Source organism: Alosa sapidissima, chromosome 14, assembly GCF_018492685.1.
Source record: "Alosa sapidissima isolate fAloSap1 chromosome 14, fAloSap1.pri, whole genome shotgun sequence".
Classification (NCBI taxonomy): domain Eukaryota; kingdom Metazoa; phylum Chordata; class Actinopteri; order Clupeiformes; family Clupeidae; genus Alosa; species Alosa sapidissima.
The window spans coordinates 8,726,988-8,742,933 of NC_055970.1; the positions used below are offsets into that span (position 1 = coordinate 8,726,988).

Genomic DNA, 15,946 nt, shown 5'->3' on the forward strand with positions numbered 1-15,946 from the left:
GACTGTGAGCATATACATTACGTGTTTGGGAGAACGAGAGAGGGGGGGGATGTAACCATGTGCTTCTGTACATGTGTGTGTTGTGTTGTGTTGTGTTGTGTGGGTGGATGAAGGGGCGTTGGCTGGAACTTTCAGAAGATATTGGTTTCGTTATGACTGCTGCTTGGTTGACTGCAGAGCAGCACAGCGTGCAGGTCCAGGCTTGTAGGCCACATCTCTGCCTTCACCTACCTCCCCAGCAACGAGAGGACTTGTAACAGAAAGGGAGGAGTTTAGGCTTGGGATTGATACCAGCCTCATATAGGGGCACTAATACTCCCTCTGTGACACACACACACATACATACACACACACACACACACACACACACACACATAAAAACATTCCATCCCTCTCTCTCTTTCTCTCACACACATACACACACACAAACTCTTAAACACTCCCTCTCTCGCGCACACAAACGCACACAGCCCTGCAAACTGTCACACTCAGTGTTTTTATTCCTTTGTCTCCTGATGTCAAAGATGTAAAAACACCCAAACGCAAGGTTACACAAGCTGGCAAGCAGAGAGTGGAGTCAATGCAGCGGAACTGAAAAGGCCACAAGGAGAGCTGAACAGATGAGGAGAGGAGAGGAGAGGAGATGAGGTTGTATTTGGCCTGCCTGTGATGGATTGTTGACCTTTCTTGGCGTCTGTGGTTTTTTTGTTTTTGTTTGAGCTGACAAAGGCACAGAGCGAGAGAATCCTTGAGAGAGAAGGGAAGAGGGAGAGAGAAAAGGCTAAACAGCATAAGAGAGTGGTTATCTAATAAGCTGGAGGTCTGGTTGTGCCGCCGCGCGTTAGTTGGATGTGATGAGGCCGGGGAGCTGTGTATGGTTATGGCTGGAGGTCTGGTTGTGCTGCTGCGTGTTGATTGGTTGGTTGGATTTGATGAGGCCGGGGAGCTGTGTATGGTTATGGCTGAAGGTCTGGTTGTGTTGGATGTGATGAGGCCGGGGAGCTGTGCATGGTTATGGCTTGCAGAGGTGAGAGGGACAGAGACTGTGGAGGAGAGTAGAGCGGAGAAGATTGGTGATGTAACAGACTGGAATGTTGATGAATGGACTCCCCCCTTGTCTGTTTTACCGCCAATGGGGACGTGCGGAGCCGCGCACAACGTGCCAATCAAAACATTTATCCCAGGAAGCACCGCTCACTTCCTGCCCTCGGAATTCTTTGTGCATGTGTGTGCGTGTGAGTGCGCGCACATTACTGGCATTGGTTTTTGGAGCTTTTTCACGTTTATTCCCCTATCCTAATGGTCCCAAGCAGACAGGAAATGAGTTGAGTTGAATAATGAAACAGGAGGTCAGACTTAAACTCGGCTGTCTACGGGCACCCAATCTTCTAGGCCTGTGTAGATATGGGACGGCATCACCACCAGTGCACCTCCCTTACCCTGTTTTTGAGCACGTCATGAGCATTTCTCATGCCATTCAAGGGCAGACGTAGATCGAGTTCCTGTGTTTTTACTGCAAAGACGTGTTTACCACCCTAGACAGTCCTTGACACGCAAGCCCAGGTCAACACGTGTACACTCAGACACACACAGGCGAGCCCTGGAGTGTTATGCGAGTGTTTACCTTCCAGGAGTTTGACGGCTGGTGGGCTCCTCTGGGGTCAGAAGTTAAAGATGAAGGGCGCCTCTGACCCGAGGCTCTGAAATTCCAGAGGCCTGGATTCCAGTCGCCTCGCCGCCACCACCACAGCCCACCTCTAATGGATGTTGTTTCTCACATACAGACGCCACTGACGTCAGAACACACACACACACACACACACACACACACACACAGTCGCTCTCTCTCTTGTTCTGTCTGTCTCTTACAAACACTCTGTCATCCTGTCTCTCTGTCAAACACACAGAGACACACTTGCCTCTCTCTCTTGCTCTCGATCACCCTGTTTGTTTCAAACACACTCTCTCTCACACACACAAACACACACACTCACATATACAAAAACACATCGTCTTTGTCTTTGTTTTTTTGCTGTTTGCGGTAGATGTTTGTCCCAGGCCCCCTGCAGCTCTCCCTGGCTGTCTGATGCCGCGCTGCCTCGTCTCAGGGGCTCTGGCTAATATGAGCTGATTGGCACAGTCTATGCAGGGAGTGTTGCGCTGGCAAGACGAGGCCGACGTCAAAGTCGATGTCAAAGTCTGAATAGTGTGTGTTTTCTCTGCAGGATTGCTTGTGTTAATCTTCAGCGAGTGACCTCTGTGTGTGTGTGTGTGTGTGTGTGTGTGTGTGTGTGTGCGCTCCTCTCCCCAGATCCGTTACATTTCTCAGACGCAGGGGTTGCCCGGGGAGCACCTGTTGAAAGTGGGGACAAAGACGTCTCGCTTCTTCTGCCGGGAGCCTGATTCCCCCTATGCAGCGTGGAGACTGAAAGTAAGGCCGCGACCCCGATACACACACACACACACACTGTCTCTCTCTCTCACACACACACACACACACACACACACACACACTGTCTCTCTCTCTCACACACACACACACACACACACGCACACACACACACTGTCTCTCTCTCACACACACACACACACACGCACACACACACACACACGCACACACACACACACTGTCTCTCTCTCTCACACACACATACACACACGCACACGCACACACTGTCTCTCTCTCACACACACACACACACACACACACGCACACACACACACACTGTCTCTCTCTCACACACGCACACACACACACTGTCTCTCTCTCACACACGCACACACACGCACACACACACACACACTGTCTCTCTCTCTCACACACACACACACGCACAAACACGCACACACACGCTCTTTGTCTTTCTCTCACACACCCCCACACGCACACTCACCCACACAGTCAAGGCCCCTTAACCTGCAACACAACACTACCTCCACTGTTCTAGCGAACAGAGGAACTGTGCACGGTACCGCTTGGCCTACTTCATCCTTTCTTAGTCCTGGCCTTTCCGCAGGCTTTGTCATGCGGATGTGTCTGCAAGCCCTGCCTTCTTGCTGAATGTTCTCTCTTATTTCCTGTCTCTCTCCCGACCCCCCCCCCCCCCTTTCCCGCAGTCCACAGAGGAGCACGAGACAGAGACGGGGATGAAATCTAAGGAAGCCAGAAAGTACATCTTCAGCTGTTTGGATGATATTGCGCACGTATGTCCCAGTTTGCTGTTTTTTTTGGTTTTGTTTTTACAGCATGTAGACAAGCTGAAGGCTGTCTCTGCTTATAACGAATGACACAAATGTTCACCAGGAGCCTGATTTGAACTGTTGTCAGGTTGCGGCTGTTATTTAAGGGAGGTTGACTTTTTATTAAATGTGTCTGCCGGATGAAAAACCTGATTCTATATTAAGCAAGTGCGATTGTCTTCAGTGTTTGTTAAATAGAAATTGCAAGCAAAAACGGCACAACAACTGTGTCAAAGTGTCCCTGACCTATTCTCAGAACTGGCCGTAGTGCTGACGTCTACTCTCCTGATTTACCCTGTTGAACTGTCCTGCAGGTGAATTTGGTGATGAATCTGGAAGGCAGTGACTTGTTGGCCGAGAAAGTGGATCGTGGAGAGTTTGTGAGCTTGCTGAAGAAGATGTTGTTGATTGATGCGGAGAAGAGGATAGCCCCGAGTGAGGCACTCAACCACCCCTTTGTCACAATGCAACACCTGTTGGATTTCCCCCACAGCAACCAGTGAGCAGCCACACACACACACAGCCCTCAAGACAGTAAAACAGCTGTAAAAGAGAGATTTATCCCCCATAACACACCTGAACCCCATATATCTTTCTGTTCAAATGCAGTCGAGCTGTGAAGTTCATAGCTAAAGTCACCCCTGAGCTAGAGTTCCGATGCCCTAACAGACGTCAGCACACTCATATGATCAGTGTTTGTTTTCATTCGATAACAAGACTCTGAAAGTCTGATTTTCTCCCGGCTGTTTCTAGTTGAAAGCATTAGTAGGCGTAGAGGCTCCTGAAGAGCTTTCATTAGCTGAATCAGATGAGCTGTAATTGGCCTGTGCTTTGTGGAGGTGTAGGTTTTTCAGAACGGTTGGATATCCCAGATTTAAGTTTTACTTTTGATGATGTGCATTTAATTATGTAGCTCTGTTGATGCTGGAAATAGATGAACCTTGAATCCAATGCCGTGTGAATCTAACCTCCTATTTCTGTTTTGTATTCTCTTGTTCTCTCATTCCCTCACCTCTCCTCTACTGGTCCTCTCTCTCTCGCTCTCTCGCTCTCTCGCTCTCTCGCTCTCTCGCTCTCTCGCTCTCTCGCTCTCTCGCTCTCTCGCTCTCTCGCTCTCCCTCTCTCCCTCTCTCCCCTCTCCACTCCACAGTGTGAAGTCCTGTTTCCACATCATGGACGTTTGCCTGTCACGCCCCGGCACGCACGACACAGCCAACCGCAATAAGGCCCCCTACATCCGCCCAATGACCACCACCACGGGGCCCAGCCACACTGTGCCATTCAGCAAAATGGCTGGCGTTCACACACAAGTAAATGTCACCGAACCTTCTCATTAACTTTGTAATGCACGGCAGCAACGTCAGCTTAAATGTAAACACTTTTGGATTGCATTAGCAGCACTGGGTACTCACGAAACCAACGCACCGTCGTGCTTTTTCCCCCCAGTTTTATGGCGAGGATTTTATGGCGGAGCTGATGGGCTTAGCTTCAGCCTTTTCTCTGTTACGACCTATCCACCCACTCGTCATTACAGCTTGTAAAATAACATGTTGAATAATGTGTGTGTGTGTGTGTGTGTGTGTGTGTTGCACTCTGATGTTGTCTCAGACGCCCCCGACGAGAGATGTTATGTCAAACATGGCACACGGGTGAATTCCAAACCCAGACGAGAAATATTTGTTTACTGAGCTCACCTGGGGGCGTTTTTTTGGGGCGTCTTGGTGTCGTCGAATGAGGTTGAGCCTTCAGAGGCGGCGCTCCCTATTCTAGGAAGCAGCGGGCGGCGGCAAGCCAGATGGGTGCTGATGTCAGTCAGTCTTCCCGCACGCTGCCTTCTCCGGTGACGCCAGCTTGTTTACCTTGGCACCATTGTTCTCGAAGGCCTAGGCTAATGTGTCACCTTACTGCGTTGCCACGACGCTCCGTTGCCATGCCAGAGCGTTGACGTCATGGCAACGCCGAGAGCGTGCATTTGGTTGCCAGGGGAGAGAAGAGGATGGTGCAGGATTGTAGTCATTTTTGGTAGTCATTTTGATTTTGCGTCACTGTTCTGAGTTGCACTCCTGGTAGCTGTTACGAAATTGACCTGCTAGAATTTTTTGTTTTTGCTCAAGAAGTCCTTTTCTGATGAAATAATCAAATAGAGGAACATGAAGAGCACTTTGTGTCACATGTGTAGCCCCCCCCGTGCGTCAGAGCCGACAGCACAAATCACATTTTCATCGGCGGAATAGGTACACCCAGATTAGGACCAATACACAGTGTTATGGGGGAAGGGGGCAGAGAAAAACACTGGGTCTGCTGATTGTTACTCCATGAGGAACAAAGCAAAAACAATCCTGCTGGGTGTAATCAAGGGTAATGGAGTACGACCTTTAGTTCCTGATCTAGAACTGGCGTTCACACAGTGCTCTCATCACGTTTGAGCTGCCATGGCATTATGGCCATAATTCAATAACCCTGATTAAGCAGTTACACTGGAGCGAGTGAACTTTGAGCCAAAGATAGGTTTTTTAGATGGGAATGGGCTCTCGCAGTAAGCTCTAACAGTGCCACCTACTGGCCATTGTGCAGCACTGCTGCCAGATGAATGACTGATTTGAGTTGTACACCTTCTCCCATCTGTGTTCCTTTTAATATACAATTTATTTAGGTTCAAATTTGGCTTTGCCACTCCTAAATTGCATTGTATCTCTTGCATTACTCCAAGTGAGAAATAGTATTGTGCAACTGCTGGTATTTACAGAGTGGAACCGCATGTACAGTTCAGCACAGATGTAAACAAATGACCTGACAAGCAGTATTAGTTCTAGCTCTTATCATGTGTGCACTGCATTCTCTTTCATCGACTCTCTTGTCATAATGTCTGTCAGAATGTGCACTTATTCAGGTGTTGAAACAGTTCAAATATTGTGTACTGGGGTTAGTATGTAACAATAGTTTTGCACTGTAACATGGTGATGTAATGATTTGCGTTGTTACAAAATCGGCTAATTTTAGATGTGCATCCGCCCAATCATAGCTTGGTGTAAGTGTCGGCCAAAAGAGTGTTGGGAGTTAAAAGCGTGCACAGCACGTTTCATCCTCACGCCTGAGTCTTACTCCTTTTATTCGCTTGTGTTTTTCAGGCTTTACCCCCATCAGCCCAAATGCACCCTGGGATACCTCTGCAGACAGGAAATGCGCAGTTTGGCTGCACTGACTCGTTCCAGCAGGCGCTCATCCTATGTCCTCCAACTATCCAAGGTACATTCCATTACCCTCGCTGGAACACTGGGGACTTTCATAAGCGGTTGCCTGGCTTTCACCCATGAAAGTACCCTAGAATTATGAAGCAGTTACTCTCTTCTGGAACATTTTTCACGTCTCGTGTCTCCGTGCTGTTTTAATGTGGTTGCACGGCACCAGATGAATGCCTGCACAGATAAAGAAAATTCTGTTATTCACAGAAGGTGTGTTTTAGATGTGCTGTTTGTGGTCTTTTTTTGTAGAAGGAAGCTTTTGTTCAGTGGTATGTCAGACAGCTCGTCTCGTGCTTATCTCTTACCAAATGGGTAAACACAAGAAATTATTCTGTGGCATGAAACTTTTTCAGTGTTGTGTAATGCATCGTGACTGTGTTTTGTGCCACAGGAATCCCCACCAACCCCAGCAAACCGGCAGGCTACTCGGTCCGCATGGAAACGACCGTTCCGCTGGTCACCCAGGCCCCTTCCATTCAGCCCATACAGATCCGACCAGGAGTCATCACTCAGGTGAGGGGGGTGGGTCATGAGACAAGGTCAAGGTCCATTGCCAAAACTCTGTGTTTTGTCCACCCCTGCCCTAAAAGCCATTGGAAGTCAAACATTAGACTCTGGCATAATGCCTCCTCCTGTGCCAGCTTCTGTTAAAATGGCCCCTTTACTCTGTCGGCACCCTTGCTGTGCCCTTGCAGAGATGTGTAATGTTGCAGCAGTGCCGCATTTCTCACTTGCCTGAATTGTGAATGAAAACGGTCCTTCTGCTTCCGCAGGCTTGGTCCAATCGCCCCCAACAAATCCTGGTCCCCGCCTGGCAGCAGGTGACGCCGGTAGCACCGCCACCCACAACGCTAGCCGCGGACACTGTGGCAGGTCCACAGCGACTGGCAGACTGGGGGTTAGTGTTCAGCTTGTAAGACCCGGCACCTCGTGATGGGGTAGTCTCCAAAAGCCTTCAGTTCATTGCTTCCTGTCTCAGTCTTGTGTGTCTGTCTGTGTGTGTCTGTCTGTGTGATTATCTATGTACTTGGTGGCAATGCAGTGTCCATCAATACCATGCTGTTTCCATGCTTTTTTGGAATTGGCTTTTTCCCCCTTCTTCACACCTTCCCATGACTTCATCCACCCTCTTTTTTGTGTTTGTTTCTTGTCTTCGCAGGAAAGTTCGTCCCCATGGCAACCATTACAGCTCCATGCTGCCCCACCCCCAGCCACTCCTAACCAACCAAATGACCATGTCAGCCCACCAGCCCATCAGCATTGGCATTGCCCATGTGGTGTGGCCACAGCCCGCTGCTAACAAACGCAACAAGCCCTGTGTCAACAGGTTCGGCTCCTCACCCCAGCGCAGTCGCACTAGCTCCACTGCCAGCTCAACAACTACACACACACACACACACACACACACACACACACACACACACACACACACACACACACACACACACACACACACACACACACACACACACACAAGGTTTCTGTTAGCCAAGCGATTGCGAAGTACACTGTGCCAGTGCCAGTAGACTGACGTGTTGAGTAAAGAGTGTAAGAAGAGCAAGATTAGAAACACATTGAGGAACACATTCACATTCTCCAGTGAGTTTCTGGCTATTCTTAGATGTTGAAATATTAAAATCTGGCTTATGGTATCGTGGTTTTGATAGATGGGGCAGGTCAGCTCAGTCAGGTTAAGTTATGATGACTTAAACACCTGTGGTGTGTGTGTGTGTGTGTTTGTGTGTGTGTGTGTGTATATACTAATGGCTGACGATGTGCGTTTGTTCTCATGTCAGGAGCAACAATTTCACACACAGCACAAACACCCAAAGCTCAGCGTGCCAGAGCCCAAAGATGGCCACCATCACCAAGAGCGCGGAGTCCGAGGAGAGCAAGGAGCGGCGGAGGTACGCCGAGGCCGAGCGCAGGGAGTGCGCGTCCGACCGGACGGACGTCAGACGACAGGAAGAGGACGCGGTGGAGGAGCAACAGCAGGAGCGCAACTGTTGCAAGCTGGAGGAGGAGGAAGAGGAGGAGCTGGTGGTGGCGAAGAAACAGCAGCGGCAGTCGATGGTCATCACCAACTCGCCCAGTCCAGCGGTCAGCGTCATAAGCATCAGCTCCGACACGGACGAGGAGGACCGGACGCAGAGGCACTCGATGGGAGAGTAAGTCAGACGTGCCGGCTGAAAGCTAATGTCATAAATAAGGGATAATGTATAGAACGCCGGTCATTATGGGGAAAATAAGTCCCGACAGGGCGAACAGGACTGCATCTGCCAAATGAGTGGTTTACCTGATGTTTGCAGTAGATTTTGGCAGGCTTGGTTCATAGGGACACTCCTAGCAGTTAAAGCCTGTATATGTTCTCACTGGGTTTTCAACTCCTTGGATATTTAAGTCATGACCAGCTAATCTTATTTAATACTTGCCTAAGCAGTTGTTCGAGCTTGCCTACATTTCTGTGGCACTGTTATTACACTCTACTTACATAGTTAATGAGATTATGAATGAAACTTTTAATGCCTGCTGGTCAGGCTCAGTGCAAGAAGAGCAGTTTCAGCACAATAAGCACTGCATTCTGTTGGCATTCATTTCTACAACCCTGAGATGCTGAGTCTGACCTGTTTTTTGCTTTCTCTGTGTGCATGTGCGTGTGTGTGTATGTGCGCGTGTGTGTATGTGTGTGTGTGTGTGTGTGTGTATGTGCGCGTGTGTGTATGTGCGTGTGTATGTGCGCGTGTGTATGTGCGTGTGTATGTGCGCGTGCGTGTATGTGCGCGTGTGTGTATGTGCGTGTGCGTGTGCGTGTGCGTGTGCGTGCGCGTGCGCGTGTGTGTATGTGTGTGTGTGTGCGTGTGTGTGTGTATGTGCGTATGTGCGTTTGTGTGTGTGTCAGGTGTAAGGGCAGCCCTGAGTGTGAGGCGTGTCAGAGCACGCTGACCATGGAGCGTGTGTGTTCCCTCAGTAGCCCAGACTCCACCCTCAGCACCAGCTCCTCTGCCTCAGTGCAGTCCAGCGGCTCGCCCTGCAAACGGCCCAACAGGTACGACTCTGCTCTCCGTCCTTCTCTCACTCTGCTCTGTCCCACACTCACATACACATACACACACACTCACACACACACACACACACACACACTCACACTCACATACACTCACATACACTCACACCACACACACACACACACATCCTATTCACATGTACGCCATCATCCAAGAGTAACTGAATAATCACAAACATATTATTGCTGGGTCACGTAAGACTCATGGCTCATTTTTTGATGGTATTAATGTGGTTGGCGACCATGTGAAAAGACCTTACATTGTAGTGTCCCAGTGCATGATCCTGTGTCTAATTTACAAGCGTGTGATTAAACGCGTAGCGTGATGAATCGTCTCTTCAGCTCATCTGTGTTGTCGTTCGTCTTCGCAGCGTGTCCGAAGACGAGCAGGAGAGTGGCTGTGACACGATAGACGGCTCGCCGGCGTCCGACTCCTCCGGGCGGAACGACAGCCCCTTCTTGGGGGGCCGTTACATCGCCGACGACAACCAGAACCGCAAGCCCTGCGTCACCACGGAGATGGAGCGCAACAAGCCGCCGGTGCGCACCATGGTGGTGCCGCCCATGAGGATGCAGAACAACAACATGGTCAGGCAGCAGAACACCAACACAGGTGAGCCCACGCTGCCACACCCTGAGACTACAGAGGAGATGGAGAAGCAGCACATACTCTATGTACCTACTTGAACTGTAGAGTCATGCATAGAATAGGCCTGCAAGTATTTGTAATAAACAAACATGTACATGGGTAGATGCATGTATTCTCTTTTATGATGACGCTATTTAGATATGTGTATATTGCATAGAGTTGCCAATGGTTGATCTTAGTGCATTATTGTTGGAACTTTATATTAAAATCCTAGCTGCATATGCCATGGAGTTGTAGTTTTCCACGGGTTATCAGCAAATGTGTGTTACCTGTCCATGTTTCATTTGCTAGTTCAAAAGTGTGTTACTAGTCTGCTAGGCCCCCGTCCATGTTTCATTTGCTAGTTCATTGGTCCTCTAGCCTGTCAGTCTGCCCTTGTGCATGTGTCTGGATAACGGTGTGCTAATCTCTGATCCCTGATCGCTGATCCCTTTGCAAACTGTTGAGTAGAGGCCTGGAACATGGCTAATTCCACCCTGGTCACAGGGCTAATAGGCACACTGTTAACAGGTCAAAGACGCAATCACCAGTGTTGCTGTCTGCTCCGCAGGTGAATTGTCGTGGGATTACGCAGCCTTTCTAGGTCACCGAGGCTCCCGCAGGTGATAACGGCTGCCACGTCACTGGCGGCCCAGCCTGCCCCCCTGGCTGCTCTGCGTGTCTGGATGCTGTGCTTGACTCTGTCCTCTTGTTTAGTTGCCTATTTTCCACTCTGACAAACACTTTGTTCTCGAAATATCTCTTTTTTTTTAAGAGGTGTTAAGAGCCACCTGCTCCCCCTCCCCCTCTCTCTGATGTTTGGTCCTGAGCGTGTCGACTCTGAGCATGTTGTTCAAAAGGGTGCATAGTGGCGTTGGCGACACCTCCACAGATGTTTTCACAGTTGGCCTATGCATTCATGGGTTCACCACGGCCTCTTGCCTCTCAGAGCCTATGAGCTTGTGGATGTGTCGTTCTCATAACGTGCAGGTGCCGTGCATGCCTTATGTAACCTTTCCAGGAGTTGTTGCCTGTCTCTGTTGGTATCTCTGTCCTATGTAAGTGCTTTGTCCAGCATAGGTCAACTACGGAACACGGTTTGACATTTGACTCCTTGAAACAGATACCTCTTCCCGCTCTTCTCCTGCCACCCCACCCCTCCCCCCATCTCTCCTCTTTCTCACATTCAAACACTCCCATCCGCTGCACTCTTAAAAGGCCACAGTGTACTATTCTAGGCCTGCTCACGGTGTATTTTTAGACTGCGGCATGACCCACAACTCGAAACACGAACGAGATTAGTTACCAATTGGCTCATAGCCCCCACCACCCCTCTCCCTGAGATCTCGATGACAAGTCAAGTCTTATTTTTACTCAGCTCCAGGCTTTTTGCAAGTGCCACTGTCATCACTGGCCCTGTTTTGCATAAACGGTGACATATTTGTAGTGCAAGAGAGGTCTGACAAGATCAGACAGGAAGGTGGCCAAAAAATGACTCTGTTGAGCCGCTAGCTCGCCTGAAGATCGGACAGCAAGACTTGATTAGATTTCTGACAGCTATGCCTTTTGCCACCCTCCTTGAAGCGGGTTGACAATGGTTAAATAGTGTTTTATGCTGTGGGCCTTTAAGATTTAGGGTTGTTTTTGCTTCTTAAATGCTAATGTCTGCCTACCCTCTTCCCTCCTCTCTCAGTCTTAGAATCTTCATGCCCATCCAAAGGGCGCAATGGGCCCGGCCGCCAGGCCCCCCACTCTACGCCCCTCCTCAACCGCTCCCAGAAGATCGCCCCCGCATTCCAGCCACAGCAAACTCCCCAGCATCATCCGCCGCCGCCTCCCCTCACCTATGGCCAGGTAAGCAAATCAGAACCACCAAGGCTGAGGTTGAGGCATGACGTGCACTGTGTGGGCTGTATGATCATGCAATGGAATCAGACCCTCCAGCTCTATGTGGGTATGTCGGTGAATATCAGAACCAAGTAGGGGGTAATGTAGTGGTTAAGGAGCTGGTCTAGTGTGTCAAGTAAAGTGTTACCAAATTTTCATACCGTTACATCCCTAGTCACTTTGGACAACAGTGTCTGCTAAATGAATAAATGTAAAGTGATCGGATCAGTAGTTAAATCAGTCGTTAATTAAATTAATTTTAAGCTCTATTTCTAGCTCTATTTCTATAGAGCATTCTGTAAAGTTTAGGCTATTTTTAGGCTCACCCCTAAATTTAATCTCAGCACCCCTAAAAACAATAAGTAATTGTGTGCACAGGCCGACCCCAGGTGTGCTCAAGTTCTCTGACTTTTGATGAGTTTAGTTTCACAAGTTTTTAAACTATTTATTAGGGCATTCAATATAAGTGAAATACGTAGACTATAGCGTGCCAAATATCTTAGCTCTAATTCCGCGAGACTGCAACCTTGGCGTCTACCACCAATTTGCCATCACTGAAATTAATGTGCATGCATACTTTGGAGCAGCGTTCATGTCGTGCCACTCATTGACGACAGGTATACACAGGGTGGCCTAAGTCTGCATTGTTTGACACTGCTATGACATTAAACCACTATAAATAATATCTTGATGCATCTTGCAATTGACCAGATAGCCTAGCCCCAGACGTTAAGCTTAACAACGACAAACAAGATAGATAGATAGATAGATAGATGGATTCTTTCTTTCTTTCTTTCTTGCTTCCCAAGGGGAAGCTAGTCTAGCAAAAATGGTGTTGTCAATAATCTGAACATGACGAAATTCGCGAGTTCCTGTACGGTTATACACGAAGATCAGTGAAGCGTGTGTGCTAATAGAGAGTCATATTTTGCAATATGGCATGTAGTTAATGTTCAGTATCCACACCTTTATTGATAAGATTTATTATAAAGGCATAGCTCAAAGGACGAGACAGACTGAGAGAGACTGATGTGCTAAGTTGCTAACTGTTGTCTATGAGGGTTTGCTATTCTATTCAAACTACAGCCTATAAAAAATAGTTAGCTCACCAAACTGAAACCTTCTGTGTCATCACACAACTTTACCCTTTACGAGTTGAAATGGTAACTACTTCAATTATAAAATAAACTAACAATAAAAACACGCAAAAAATAAGTCAATATGATTAGACAAAATGAAACTGCTAGACTATTAGAAATCACCTGATAAGAGCTGGACATCGAGGTCAGTGATTTAATGTTAAGATATGATAATACTTTTACACAGAAATTTGTTTTGCATTATAGCTCAGCAATCGGCATAGAAAGACATTAAAAATAACATTCAAGATCATAAAATAATTCATGCCACATGTAACAGGTATAGCCTACGCACAGATCATGTCCATTAGACTAGGAGTGAGAGATCTACTTTACTCTCCTCTGTTGTTTAGACTAGGAGAGAGATCTACTTTACTCTCCTCTGTTGTTTAGACTAGGAGTGACATCTACTTTACTCTCCTCTGTTGTTTAGACTAGGAGTGAGAGATCTACTTTACTCTCCTCTGTTGATTAGACTAGGAGTGAGAGATCTACTTTACTCTCCTCTGTTGATTAGACTAGGAGTGAGAGATCTACTTTACTCTCCTCTGTTAATTAGACTAGGAGTGAGAGATCTACTTTACTCTCCTCTGTTGATTAGACTAGGAGTGAGATCTACTTTACTCTCCTCTGTTGATTAGACTAGGAGTGAGAGATCTACTTTACTCTCCTCTGTTGTTTAGACTAGGAGTGAGAGATCTACTTTACTCTCCTCTGTTGATTCAGACTGAAGGAGAAAAGAGTGTTTGTATTTATTTCTCCTACAGCTGGGCATCCTAAAGCGTCTTCCGGATGGCAGGAGCTGGTACTCCTTATGTAACACATGGGAGGGATCCAGTGCAGTCTTGCCTACCAGCCTGAGGGTGTGTTAGGCCTATCTCTTGTGCATCAACCTAGCTGATTAACTCATTTTATACAATGCCTGTTATACTACAATTGCTGATAGTCACTCAGAGGCTATTTACTGGGGGATATGATATGTTTTGGTGATAACACCTACATAACCACATTTTTTAGTTGTGTCCCAACACCATTCAAAATAATTAATAAATAAAATAAATAAATAGGCTACAGTTCAAACAATCATATTTTGATTGTTCATGTAGGTATATTCTTAAATATCTTCAAACTGGACAAAACTGCCCACTTCTTGGGATGAGCTCCATTGTCAGCTGCTCATTAGGGGCCAAGGGCGTCACTAGACCCTTTTTACCGAGGCAACAACACGGGTGACCACTACTACTATAGTTTCATGGTGTGCTGAAATGTACACTATTTTTGACCATTTCTGAACTTTGAAACGTAGCAAATATGCTTTGTGGTTGTAAACTTATTGCAATCATCATAACTATTCCACCTGTGTGTGCATGGTTAAAATTCTGAAGTGCAAAATAGTTCAGGCTACAGCACAAATATTTCTACCCATAGATAAAAAATAATCAAGTCTAACCTCCTGAATTTCTTTTCAAAGTGCACCAGATTGATGCATTTAAAAGCATAAAAATATACAAAATGTTCTTACGGGGGACCATGCCCCCAGCCTCCCCTAGGAGGGTTTTCTACCCCAGTGCAGCTCAAGGTCTAGTGACGCCCCTGTTTGGGGCTGAGCATCCCTAAAGGTTTGATCCTAGAATTGCCCCTGCTATAGAGCCATAATGTAACTTCAATACTGATTATTCTTGAAGGAGGCTTACACAGAACATTAGCTGGGTATCCCTGCCTTTAGCACAGATGGACAACATGCGTCAGGCCTCTTGTTTTTTTGTGTAGTGGAATGGTCAGTGGAGGACTGAATCTTCTGCTTCTCTTCCTTCTAACCCGTTATCTTCTGTCCCGTCCTCCTCTAGGTGCAGCACTACGGCTCCTCCCACCAGGAGTGGAACGGCAACTACACCCACCGGCGGCCGCAGGCCTACATCCCGCCCACTGTGCATGGCCACACCTTCACGCTGCAGCACGGCAGCCCCACCCACACCTCGGGCCACCCCCCACCGCCGCCGCCCCCTCACCTGGGCGTCCACCCGCACGCCCAGCCGGCCCTGCTCTCGTACCCGCCCTCCGGCCCCCTGGCTACCGCCGCCCCCATGGCCCACCTGCTGGCCTCGCCTGGGGCTACGCGGGGCTCCCATGTCCTGCAGCCGGCCTACAGCATCTCGCACCCGGCCGCCGGGCATATCGTCCACCAGGTGACGGTGGGGCTCAACCCGCGGCTGCTGCCGTCGCCCACCCTCCACCCACAGGGCCAGTTCAAGCCCCTCTTCCCCCCGCACTCGTACATCGCCTCGCCCGCCTACGCAGGCTTCCCCCTCAGCCCCACCAAGCTCAGCCAGTACTACATCTGAGGCCTCCGCCAGAGGTGCTCTATGGCGGGACAAGGGCCCCCTCATGCATCTGCTGCCCTTACGTCTGCCCCCTTATTTCCACCTCCATGTCCGCTGGCCCTCTGGGGCTGCGAGGGGCCTTTGTTGAAAACACAAGCCACCATCTGATTCTCATGCCCAAAGCCATGGCACATCAGAGAAAGCAAGCTATATTTTTGAATCATGTCGACTTTGGTGCAATTGAACTTTGAGCTTTAAAAAAAAAAAAAATGGTTGAAATGGGGGAAAAAAATAATAGTCTGGACAGGTGCCGGTTACAAAACAAGCAGAAGAGGGGTCAGTTGAGACAAGACCGAGAAATTCACAGAAAGAAAATGGACGAATGATTGAATGAAATAAGAAACACTTTTAATGTGTTTTGCACA

The 15,946-nt window shown here is 48.3% G+C and overlaps 1 protein-coding gene across 1 annotated transcript in view; it reads left to right on the forward strand.

The window, feature by feature from the left end:
* The window catches only part of hipk3b (homeodomain interacting protein kinase 3b), a 38,889-nt gene extending 23,084 nt beyond the window's left edge, over nucleotides 1-15,805 (forward strand). Inside the window, exons 4-16 of the mRNA XM_042062546.1 lie at nucleotides 2,312-2,431; nucleotides 3,118-3,204; nucleotides 3,555-3,739; nucleotides 4,391-4,550; nucleotides 6,369-6,486; nucleotides 6,874-6,995; nucleotides 7,256-7,380; nucleotides 7,642-7,809; nucleotides 8,279-8,650; nucleotides 9,382-9,528; nucleotides 9,918-10,159; nucleotides 11,868-12,028; nucleotides 15,048-15,805. Of these exons, the coding sequence (XP_041918480.1) occupies nucleotides 2,312-2,431; nucleotides 3,118-3,204; nucleotides 3,555-3,739; nucleotides 4,391-4,550; nucleotides 6,369-6,486; nucleotides 6,874-6,995; nucleotides 7,256-7,380; nucleotides 7,642-7,809; nucleotides 8,279-8,650; nucleotides 9,382-9,528; nucleotides 9,918-10,159; nucleotides 11,868-12,028; nucleotides 15,048-15,542 (2,502 nt within the window). The 3' untranslated portion in view covers nucleotides 15,543-15,805. The remainder of the gene's footprint in view (nucleotides 1-2,311; nucleotides 2,432-3,117; nucleotides 3,205-3,554; nucleotides 3,740-4,390; nucleotides 4,551-6,368; nucleotides 6,487-6,873; nucleotides 6,996-7,255; nucleotides 7,381-7,641; nucleotides 7,810-8,278; nucleotides 8,651-9,381; nucleotides 9,529-9,917; nucleotides 10,160-11,867; nucleotides 12,029-15,047) is intronic.
* Nucleotides 15,806-15,946: the final 141 nt, after the last annotated feature.